This window comes from Frankliniella occidentalis, unplaced genomic scaffold (genome assembly GCF_000697945.3).
Source record: "Frankliniella occidentalis isolate FOCC.00 unplaced genomic scaffold, Focc_3.1 Scaffold90, whole genome shotgun sequence".
Classification (NCBI taxonomy): Eukaryota; Metazoa; Arthropoda; class Insecta; order Thysanoptera; family Thripidae; genus Frankliniella; species Frankliniella occidentalis.
The window spans coordinates 632610-643215 of record NW_026267219.1 but is presented as its reverse complement, the minus strand read 5'-3'; the positions used below and the strand labels follow the sequence as shown (position 1 = coordinate 643215).

General features: G+C 60.1%; 3 protein-coding genes across 4 annotated transcripts in view; 2 read left to right on the top strand and 1 right to left on the bottom strand.

Moving 5' to 3' along the window:
- The window catches only part of LOC113204395 (gustatory and odorant receptor 24-like), a 4495-nt gene extending 718 nt beyond the window's left edge, over positions 1 to 3777 (top strand). The window contains exons 3-10 of the mRNA XM_052269367.1: positions 1402 to 1820; positions 1953 to 2212; positions 2293 to 2550; positions 2669 to 2938; positions 3015 to 3086; positions 3177 to 3266; positions 3372 to 3436; positions 3521 to 3777. Coding sequence (XP_052125327.1) covers positions 1402 to 1820; positions 1953 to 2212; positions 2293 to 2550; positions 2669 to 2938; positions 3015 to 3086; positions 3177 to 3266; positions 3372 to 3436; positions 3521 to 3584 — 1498 coding nt within the window. The 3' untranslated portion in view covers positions 3585 to 3777. The remainder of the gene's footprint in view (positions 1 to 1401; positions 1821 to 1952; positions 2213 to 2292; positions 2551 to 2668; positions 2939 to 3014; positions 3087 to 3176; positions 3267 to 3371; positions 3437 to 3520) is intronic.
- Positions 3778 to 3917: 140 nt separating this feature from the next.
- LOC113204393 (uncharacterized) lies at positions 3918 to 5761 on the top strand. The gene is made up of 3 exons (XM_026419576.2): positions 3918 to 4051; positions 4125 to 4258; positions 4597 to 5761. Exons 1-3 carry the CDS (start codon positions 3971 to 3973, stop codon positions 4697 to 4699), a joined length of 318 nt encoding a protein of 105 aa, XP_026275361.2. The 5' UTR covers positions 3918 to 3970; the 3' UTR covers positions 4700 to 5761.
- LOC127749772 (uncharacterized) lies at positions 5757 to 9914 on the bottom strand. 2 transcript variants are annotated; one of them, XR_008011353.1, is made up of 5 exons: positions 9615 to 9914; positions 9258 to 9483; positions 6711 to 6777; positions 6387 to 6626; positions 5757 to 6303 (listed from the first exon to the last, which is right to left on the bottom strand). XR_008011353.1 is itself a non-coding variant. In XM_052269376.1 (4 exons), the coding sequence occupies exons 1-4, from the start codon at positions 9867 to 9869 to the stop codon at positions 6617 to 6619; spliced, it is 558 nt and encodes a 185-aa protein (XP_052125336.1). In that variant the 5' UTR covers positions 9870 to 9914; the 3' UTR covers positions 5757 to 6616. The 2 variants fall into 2 exon arrangements, 1 of the variants encoding a protein (XP_052125336.1); XM_052269376.1 differs by having other exon boundaries at positions 5757 to 6626.
- Between the last annotated feature and the right edge of the window lie 692 nt (positions 9915 to 10606).

Genomic DNA, 10606 nt, shown 5'->3' with positions numbered 1-10606 from the left:
CCCCACCTCTCTTTGTGACAGAGGCGCTTGCCGGGTCCCGGCAAGACTCCGGGTCCGGCCAGGCTCGTGGCGGTCGGTCCGGTACGGAACGACGCAGAGCGCGCTTGCCGGGACGATTTTTGGCTTTGGACCGACCGTTGCAGACCTCTGCCACAAACTCACCACTGCAGCCACGCCGCCCCCCTTGGCGAAACAACGTTTTGATCGAGGGATCACAGTCCAGCCGGAAGCCGGGCCCCTCATCGTTTGTTTATTACCTCCTTACAAATAGGAAAACTGGATCCAAAGGGACACAGAGAAAAGCACGTTCTCGTATCATGCGCAGAATATCTTGTACAATTGTTACGAGCAAAGTTATTTATTTTATTATCATTTTATATTATCATGTAATTTTAGTATCTGGCTGGGATTGGATGGAGCGCCAAACACGCACTTGAAGCGTTCAAGTGCATACTTCTCTCGGTGATAGCGATATTCGGGCACGCGTTTAAGAAAAGAGTCTTGATTTGACTATGTTGATAAAGTTTCGACTGGTGGTCGGACTTCTGTTGTCCAATCAAACCCACAGGCCGACCCAAAAGCATTATTTCTGCACAATACCGTACCCGCCTGTACGGTTGTGCTGGTTGTGCACATTGTCCCCGGGGCGGGACTGCTTCATCGGGCCGGCGCCAATAAGTGTTCATCATTCGACGGCAGTAATCACACGCGTGCCCATGTGCGTTGCGCGCAATATCGGAAAGGGAGGGGGGGGGGGGAACCGCAACAAACTTAGAGGGACCAGTCCGCGCCTCGTAAAAAAATTAAGTGCGTGCTTCCGTCCGATGGTTAACCACGCGGTGAGCAGAAGGAATTAGGATGGCGAATTTATGGAGCGTGTGTCGTTATGTGTGTGGGCGGGTGGGCCCGGGGTGGCCGGAGGGCCGGGTTGCGGGGGGCTGGCACCGGGGTCTGGCACGAGCAGGCGCATGACGCGCGCGTACAACGCCTGCTGGACGCGCGCCAAATGATTCTCGAATAATAATAATAATTTGAACTTCGCGGCGGAGGAAGCTGCCATAGGGCCATATAGCCTTGCCGGGAGAGCCGTTTAGCCAAACCGAGCGTCATGGCGACGGCGGTGGCGGCGGCACCGAGGCCGCGGTGGGCGTCTCGTCGGTCTTGTCCTGCCGCCGCGCTCTTTGTTGCCGCCCGAGCCTCGTGTTGTTCTTCCGCGAGGTGTGCAAACATATTAGGGTAATGGCGGGGTCGGGGCCTCCGCCTGCGCAGCGGACTGGCCGACCAGTGCGATCGTCGTCATGGGTGTTGGTGGGCGACGGCTTGCGCACGAAGGCGGCCCCGGTGGCATCGGTGGCGGCCTCCTAGGTGCCCTCGGTGGTGACCATGGTGGTGGTCTTGGAGGAGTTCTCGGTGGTGGCCTAAACGGCGGCCTCAACGGCGGCCTCAACGGCGGCCTCAACGGCGGCCTCAACGGCGGCCTCAACGCCTCATTGGTGGCCTCAACGGCGGTCTCAACGGCGGCCTCAACGGCGGCCTCATCGGTGGCCTCAACGGCGGTCTCAACGGCGGCCTCATTGGCGGCCTCAACGGTGGTCTCAACGGTGGCCTCAAGGATGGCCTCTACGGCGGTCTCAACGGTTGCCTTAACGGTGGCCTCGGTACTGGCGTCGGCACTAGCCTTGGCGCTGGTCTCGGCGGCGGCCGAAACATGGGCAGTAGGGCAGCACTCTTGGAGGCGAAGCTGCGCGCCAGCCCTACCGTGCCCGTGTTCCTCTCTCTGGCGGTGGGAGGGGTGCTCCCCTTGCACCCTCAGCACGCATGTAAGTGAATCCACCCAGGTGAATTTCCCCTGCCACCTGTTCAGTACGTCTGTATCTTAACCTAATTTGGGAGGCGGTGGAGCGACGTAGCCCGTGCCAGGGCGGAAACACCTCAACGGCGTTGGTTCGCAGATCTGCCCAGCACCGGGCGCCTGCTGCGGTCCACGGCTCCCTACTGCGCTGTGGTCATGGCCCTCGTGCTGTACTCCACTATGAGCGTTCTCCTCCTGCACTTGCCCTCCGTGGTGCAGGCCAGGGTGCTCATGCTGCTTTACACTCGGCTCAAGTGCGTCAACGCCGTCCTGACCATCACCCCCATTTTGTTCATCCCTAAAATGTGGGTGGGCATGCGCGGGCTTGCAGCCAGGGTGGTCGATTTCTGCAATTACGAGGCAAGGCGCTAGGTCACATACTGTGAGGTTAGCTAAATGGGGAGAAAGGACGAGATTTTGATTGGATTAGATTTGCGCAGATCACGCACGAGGCACTGACAGGAAGACGGTTGGACTGGTCGTGGCACTTCCGCCGGAATCAGGCCGTGCTCGCCGTCCTGTACGCCCTTCTCGTGGCCGTGTTCGTCTCGGGGAAGATCGTGGAGCCGGAGAGGCCGTGCCACGTCCCTTCCTACGTTTGCAGCATGCACTTCCAGTCCAACTTGTCGCTGTGGTACATCAGCTGGATCTCCCAAATCCGCTTTGCGGCCGAGGACATTCTGAAGTACCTGCAAGAGGTGAGGTGTTGTAGACTTAAGTGGGCAAAGGGCGCCAGAATTTCACTGCGCCAGTGTAAAAGGTGCTCGCAGTTTCCGCGTCGACGTTTTTTTATGTTGATGATGTTAATTTCCGCAGAGCAAGGAGCACCCCTGCACCACAGTGCGGAGGTCACGCAGGCTTTGGGTCGACCTTCGCGAGATACTGGAGGAAAACAGGACGCTCAAGAACCTCATCTTCCTGATCCACGGCTATCTGTTCTTCGTCGTCACGCTTTCTCTGTACCAGGTGCTCCATTATGGCAGGCAGGGTGAGACGACCGCAGCCCTCGCCCAGAGCGTCATCAACCTGGCCATGTTCTTCCAAATCTTCGTATTCTGCAACGAGACTCACAAGTGTACCGCCACGGTACGTCTGTAGGTGAAATGTGAGTACAACGCCCCTTTCAACTGCTTGTGCTAACCAACAGTGCGTCACTTTTCAGATGAACAAAACGTTTACTACGGCCCTGGATCGCTTCTCGCTCAAGGTGGAGGACGAGGAGACGCGCAAAGCGGTCTGTTGAAAGTGGGCTGTACCCCTACGCGCCGACCTCGTCATCCTGTTGTCACTACCTGTCCAGTTAAAATAATTATTGGTGTTGCAGATTAACCTGTTCTACCTCTCAATCGCGGCAAACCCTGCGAAAGCGTCGTTAGCTGGCTTCGCGAAATGCGACAGACCGTTGTTGTCTTCGGTAAAGAACTGGACCAATAGCAAACACTTCAGCAACATAATTTGTAAAACTAATAATTTCCATCGAATTTTACTACAATGCCAGTCGACAATGCCTTTTTTGTAGGTGGTGGCCTCAACGGTGACGTATTTAGTGGTACTCGTCCAGTTCCAAACCATGGAAAGGGAAAGGTATTTTAAATTAATTAAGGTCTCCTACATAAACTCTAGCGAACCTTTAATAATTTACCTCTGTTTGTAATATCCAATTTACAGAAGCGCTGTTGACCCCGACAGCTCGACGCCGACGGCGCTGCTCTATAACGCCACGTATGATTAATAATACGAGACACAACAAAATCATCACGACCCCACAACCCTGCTTTTGGGTCGGCGTCCGGCGTGGCCTCCAAAGAGTGATGTGATTTCTAGTCGAATTACACGAGACATGAGACATAGTTAGTGAGATCACTGTCAGTCACTGTAGTGCCTTATTACACAAGTACCGGTTCCAGCGCCATTACCTGGCCATGGGACGCCGCCACTCAGCCCTGCCCCATCCCTCCCGACCTCGCCCCAGCCCTCCTCGTATTAGCTGCCCGGCTGCTGATATGATCAGGTATCGACCTCCACGATGCCGGCCGGGATCGTTCTCGCGGGGAGGCACAGTGTCGCCGGCGGGGCGCTCCCGGGCGGCAGTGGGCACCCGGGACGCGCCGCCGCGCCATGACCCTCAAAGAGTCCCTCATCTACAGCGGGCTCAGCGCCCTCTTCTCTGTCTTCTGCTGGTTTGTCCGTTTTGCGTGGGTGAGTCACTTTGCGAGTCCCGGAGCGCGGGCGCGAAGGGTCCGAGTCTCTGAGCGTGTGCGTGTGTGTGCAGAAGCGCTGGCGCAAGAAGAAGCGCGCCGTTAAGCCGGAGAAAGGCACCGAGGCCAGCAGAGACGAGCTGACGGAGGAGGTGCAGGACATCCCCTTCACCGTCTGCGGCAACGTCATGAAGGGCGCCGGGGACAGGTAACTCGTGCTGCAGGCAATTTCAAGGGCTGGGTGCCGCTCCAACCAGCAGCAACCACAAAGGGATCATCCAGAAAGTACGCCCGTCATTCGCCGGTACGAACCTGCCGAGTTCAGACCCCTACAAGGACTCTTGACGCCTGGTAGGTAGGCAACATCACTCCTGCAGTACTTGCGCGTACTGCAGGTCGGCCTACCCCGAGTCCCGCAGGCGCCGAGCTCTCATAATTTGGCGAATGATGAGTCTGTGAAAAACGGACGAACGTTTCTGGACGATCCCAAAGGCACAGAGCTCTAAGTAACACGTTTATCAGTATCCACTTCTTGCCCACCCGCAGCGCCATTCAGGCATTCGCGGAAGGCGAGTCCCGGCGCTGGTGCTGCTGCTTCCGGCCGTGGTGCTGCTGCCGGCCGTGGTGCTGCTGCCGCTGCCTCGTCTGAGGGGGGTCGACACGACTGATGAGCAAAGGATCCCGACCAACTTCGAGGAAATGAAATAATCGTTCGGCCCGCACCACGGTCGGGTCGGGTCGGGCCGCACATGACGTCGCCTGGCTATAACCCGGTTACAGGAGGGCGGCTCTGGTCAATAGCTTCCCCGCACATCTGATGGGGACGGGCCGTTCGCAACCGCACGCAATCCGTCCCATGTGGCTCCACCGCCCCGCCGGCCCCGCCGGCCCCCGCCGCTCCCCGCTGGGGCCCCGCCCGCCCCCGTGCATGAGTAATAAGAGCGAGCATGCGCCACTGGAAGACCTCCAATAGGACGTGTCGCCGCGGCATTAACCAGGGGGCCTTGGACGTCGACAGCTGCAGCAGCTGAGGTCCATCGGCTGCAGCTGCTGGCAGCTGGAGATGCGGCAGCTGCGCGCCCGTTGAATTAAAGTCGCCGAGATGCGTTATTCAAAAGGTTAATGAAATAATCAGAGTGGGACACGAATCACAGGACCTTAGGAGCATCATCAGCCGCAGATGAAGAAGACGCAAGCGTTCAGCTGCAGCTGCCCGCGGCCACGCGCAGCTGCGCACCTGCAAATAAAGACGTCGAGGGGCGCGCGCGAGCGTGCAAGGTTAGTGAAATAGCGGTGCGGGGCACGTCGCGCGGAGCCTTTGTACCGCCTTTATATTGGCCATCAATCCAGACTATAAGGTGGGGCGGGGGCGGCTGAGCGTGCTGGGGCCCCCGCTGGCCCCGGAGCCTGGCGCGGACGTGGCTTCGACGGCCAGGGCCGGGCAGGGCTGCTGCTGCCGCTGCTGCTTCGACGTCGTGGCTTCCGACTGGCTTTGGCCGCGCAAAGCCCACTAAAAACGACGATCAATTTCTTTAGGTCGACAGGTTTAGTGCCCCGCACTCACCCCGCCCCCGGCTCTTTTCGCCTGCTTCCGGGCCCCGGATGCGTCCGACCGACGTCAACTTCTCAGCTTATTATGTCGGTCAAAAGGGAAATGCAATAAAATGTGTTGCGCGACGTTCCCGTCGTCGCAAAAGTGTCGCAGTTCGAACACATTGTTTATTTCGTCCTCTTTTGTCTATCATTTCTCTCTCTCTCCGTGACCTACTATATCGCAGCGGAGCTCCGTGAGAATGACTCGACTCATTAGCAGGCCGGAATTGACGCAGCGTAAATCTCTGTCCCAAGTTTTGTAACCCGCTCCCCACCCGGGTGGGCCACGCGTCGCAGCGCAACGCCACGTCAACCGATTGCTCGACGCTTCTTGTCACGTCCGCCAACTCGGCTCTAACAAAACACCGCCGGGCTGCGTGCGGGGTGGGCCACGCAGCTCCCAGCCGGTGCCGTCACGCCCGCCCGCCCGTTCGGACGCCGCCCCCCGGCGGCTGGCCGCCCTGGCCGCGCGGCCGCTGGAGCCGAAAGCTCCACGCCCATCGATTGCACGAGCGGGCCATAAATTAGTCAGGCATGGAGGATGGGGAGTCTTGGAGCGGAGCTGGTGTGTTGATGGGCGGCGGCAGGGCAGCTCCCCGTCCTCGTCAGCGGCTGATGTCCATCACGGCATCCTCGGCGTGCTTCCGGGTGGCTCCACTGCTTCTGACATGATATCGTCGTCGGGCACCACTTAGACTGCACTGTAACGTAACGCCGGCTCCGAGCACCAGGTGCCTACTCACTGCCTCCGTCGTCGGCTGGCGTGCATCCCGTTGTTATCAGGATGCTGCAGCCGGGACGAGGATGTCCTGGAGCACCTCCCAGGCCCCGCGGGGAGGACCGTCGCCGGGCACCTCCTCGCCACCGCGGAGGGCCGAGGCCGCGGCCCGCGCCGTCGGGTCGGCGACGCACCTGCCGGCCCGGCCCCACCGCCAGCCCCAGCGGCAGCGGCACACGTAGCTCCCGGCCGTGTTCACGCACTCCTGGGGGGAATAAACCCGAGTCAAACAAGCCATGTCCACAAACCGCGCAAGTGTATGAATCGGTTCGCACTGTGACAGATGTACCTCATGATGCCTATCGTTGCAGGGGTTGGCCGTCTCGCACTCGTCCGTGTCCACACACAGGCCGAACCTGTTAGGAAAGAGGGTGAGTGGGGTAGTCATGGTCGGTTTAGCCTCGTGAAGCCCCAAGCCAGACCGACATTTCTGATTGGCTGATATGATGAACTTGGGTCCAGCTTACAGTCCGCGCGAAGTAGATTAGAACAGATTATCTCAAATGACGGTCAATGACTTTAGGGTCTCCCGCTTCACGAGGCCAAATCGACCATTAGCATGATCGGGTTCAAAGCGCAAAAAAGAAATCAGCATACACGCACAAGGCACAGCAAACAAGAATAATCATAATAAGAGTGTGTAAATGATGCAGCAACAGCAGCGCCGCGTGGAGGCGCGGGACTGCGCATTCCGTATAAATAAAGGAAGAGAGCGCTGCGTGTGCATACTCGGGCGGGGCGGGCAACAACACTTCAGTTTATTGTTCTAAGTAGGCCGACGCTGGCTGCATAATGCACAGGGGCGTGAGGGGGCCTGCCGTGGCGCAGTGGTGTGGCGGGGCGGGGCGGGTAGGCGAAGTCCGAGGGGGGCGTGGTGAGGCGTGGCGAGGGGGCCCAAGGGTCACCCCCCTGCCCCACCAGTCCGTATAGACGCACCCTTTGCCCCCTCCTTTCCACCCCTACCCACCGCCGCCGCCACCCTTTTGTCGGCGTGATGCGAATGAGAAATGGCTAGGCAATAATCTGCGGACAGGGACGAGCGGTAAAGCAGTTTTATTTCTCGTTACGCAATTTTCGTCACGTCCCCGCCACTGCCGTCTGTTTCACACAAACATGCCCCCCCCCCCCACACACACACATACACACACGTTGATATGGGTTAAAGTGTCGTCACTGCGAGTTGACGTACACGATAGCCCCGGTGCAGACGCGCCGCAGCGTGCTGGCCTGGAGGGTCGTGAGGTAGCAGGTCAAGTTCCGAGGTGGAGGTGGAGGTAGCAGGTGGAGGTAGAGGTAGCAGGTGGAGCCCGAGGTGGAAGTGTGTGTCTCTCTCCTGCATGGACGTGCAAGTGCCGGGGGTCGCGGGGTGCGACCTGCAGTCCCTGCCGAGCACCACTGGCAGACACTCGATGCCGTTATCACCCCGCGTTTGCACGACTTGCTCCTGTCGTCCCCGCCCCGCCCCTCCCCGCCCCGCCGTCGGGGCAGCCCGGAACGCCCGGAACAGAGCGCGCCGGCCCGGTGAGCCCCCGGTGCTCAGCCCGAGCACGTGTGCTAGCACAGGGATAGAGGAGCGGCCCCACCGGCTGCCACATTCGGCGGCTCTTTCAAACTAAAGCAAATGTACACAGGGGCGGCACGAACGTCTACTCGTCTACTCGTCGCTGCGCCCTGTGGGGACGCGCCGGCTGGTTTCAGGGAGTGCCTTATTTGGCGATGGATCCGACCCACACGTGGCGGCTCCCCGCGGATGGCATCTCCACCGCGATGACGTACGCCATCGTCGAGAGGCTCCGCAAGGCGGGCAGAGGGGTTGTGCACACACTGACAACCCGCTCGTGGGGGGCTGCGTCAGGAGGCACCGGGGGGCGCCGCACGGGACGGCAGCCCGCGCTTTGACGCGTCGCGCTTGGGGAGCTTCGGCTGTCAGGGTCGGAGCTGTCGTCTTGCTAACGACCGTCTGCCAACGGGCCTCAGATCACGTGGCGAGACACTTGTGTCGGCGGTGGTACGTGCAAAAGACACACGCGCGTGTGTCGGAGCCGTACACACACGGGAGAGGCACGTGTGTCGGGAGTTCATACGCAGATGTACGACGGCAAGCAGGCTTAGCCAACAGACACGAACACGAAGCCGCAGGAGCGCGCGCTCCTTTACCGCGCGTCCCAGTGGTGGCCCCGCGCCGCGCAGCGGCACGACGTGTTCCAGCGGCCCCTCATCATCCCTCTGAGGCTGGTGTTGAGCCCCGCAGGCAGCGAGCAGCGCGGCCGCGCCGGGGCTTCCAGCTCCCCTGCAACGGCAAAGTGTGTCGTGGGACGGGGACGCGGGGACGCCACAACTCGCCCCCCCGCACCCCGCCCCGCCCCGCTCCTCCTCCGGCTTGGCTTTCAGCAAGGCAAAGTACTGTCAAGGTGAACGGAAGCGAAAGGGAATCGGGGAGGGCGGAGCAGCGGCGGCAGCAGCAGCAAGCAAGAAGTAGAGCAGGTCTGTGTCGTGGAACAGAGGCCGAGCCCGGTGAGGACCGAGACGACCCGACGACTGTTCTGCAGTCGCGTTTCATCTCCCAAAGAAACACGTGACTTGGCATTCGAACACAATAAACAGAATCCTGCTGCAATCACAAGTGACACTGTGGCGCGCACCAGGAGGTTGAATTATCTCATCGCCATTCGCTAGTTATCTGCACCGCTTTGCACGTAGATGGACTGAGGCCGGTCGACCATAGTCTCTAGCCCGGCCCCAAAGAAAGACAACAAAAATGAGAAACAACAAGGTCTCTGACCGTCGTTTGCGTGGGCTCTCTGGGGTTTCAGTTATCTTAAAGATGTATGCTCACCGAGGGTCGCGGTCGCGTAGCGGCAGGGGTTGTCCTCGACGCAGTCCTCCAGGGTGCGGACGCTCCGTCGCGGGCAGCACGGGTCCGGGCAGAAGCTGTACCTCGCGCACTGGAAGGGCTCCTCGTCTCTTGCTCGGGGGTCGCCGTTGGAGGGGCCGACCTCCCAATCCAGGCACCACGCCCAGTTGTCGCAAGGCTCGCCGAAGTGCCGGAGCGCGATTTCAGCCTGGGCAACAAGAAAAGAAAACGTCAACACAATATAACCAAAATGTTAGACCGCAATTGTTGCTGCGTCACTGGTTTTGAGCGTTATACGAGTTATGATATCAAATTGGCTTGGGTCAATGTTGAGTGTACCTTCATCGTGAAGGTGCACATGTAGTACGCCGCCGTGGTCCGCCACTGGAAGCGGTCCAGTGGTCCGAGGAAGCCGTCGTAGTCGGCCTCGTCGTCCGCCTTGAGGTCGGAGCACGCCTTATCCAGAGCCAGCACCTGCTCGCGGTTCTGGAAGCGCGCCTTTTCCTCCATCGACCCAAAGACGGCCTCCCCGCTGGAGTCCTTTTTCGGCTCGGTGCCGTTGACGACCGGCCAGGACAGCTGGGCGTCCCACATCGCCTTGGCGGTGTCGTCCGCCCGCCGCAGTCGAACGACAGACAGCTTGTCCTGCCAGCAGCAGCAGCAGCAGTAGCTTCATTAGACTGGCGCCGCCTAATAGCGTCGTGCATGTCCCGCCGCACCCCGCCCCACCCCAGAGCTCCCTACCCTGCCCCACCAACCGCCGCATCCACAACGCCCCGCCCGCTCCATTCTTATCACGTTTTATTCAAACGGGGCCGGCCGGAATACTAACGAGACAAATGGACTGGGCTGGGCCGACGGGACGCTCTGCCCAGACGGACCTGATGATGGCCTCGCCCCGCCGCGCTGCACCCCGTCCCGTCCCCCGCCCCGCCCCGTCACGGCTTCGGCCGCCGCGTCTTTGACAGCTGGAGCGGATACATCGCGCATCACCAGAAAAGCGCAGGTTAGAGGCCCTGCGGCAGTGTAGCTATAGCGAGGCGCTGCCGGGCCGACTAAGAAATGAGTCCCTTGAGACAACGAGAGAGAGAGAGAGAGAGACAGACAGATGAAAGGAGAGAGTCAGAGGAAAGGAAAAGGAGAGAGAGACGGGGTGAGAACGGGGGGAGTCAGACTCTGACTTGGGCGCGGAGGGAGAGGGCGTTTGGCTGTGTCAGCATGTGACATTTAGAGGTGGGCGGGTGTGGATGGATGGGGAGAGGGGGCAGAGGGGGACAAAGTGTAGGAGGGGGAGGGGAGGCAGGAGGCGTTATTACAAAAGGAGGACCACC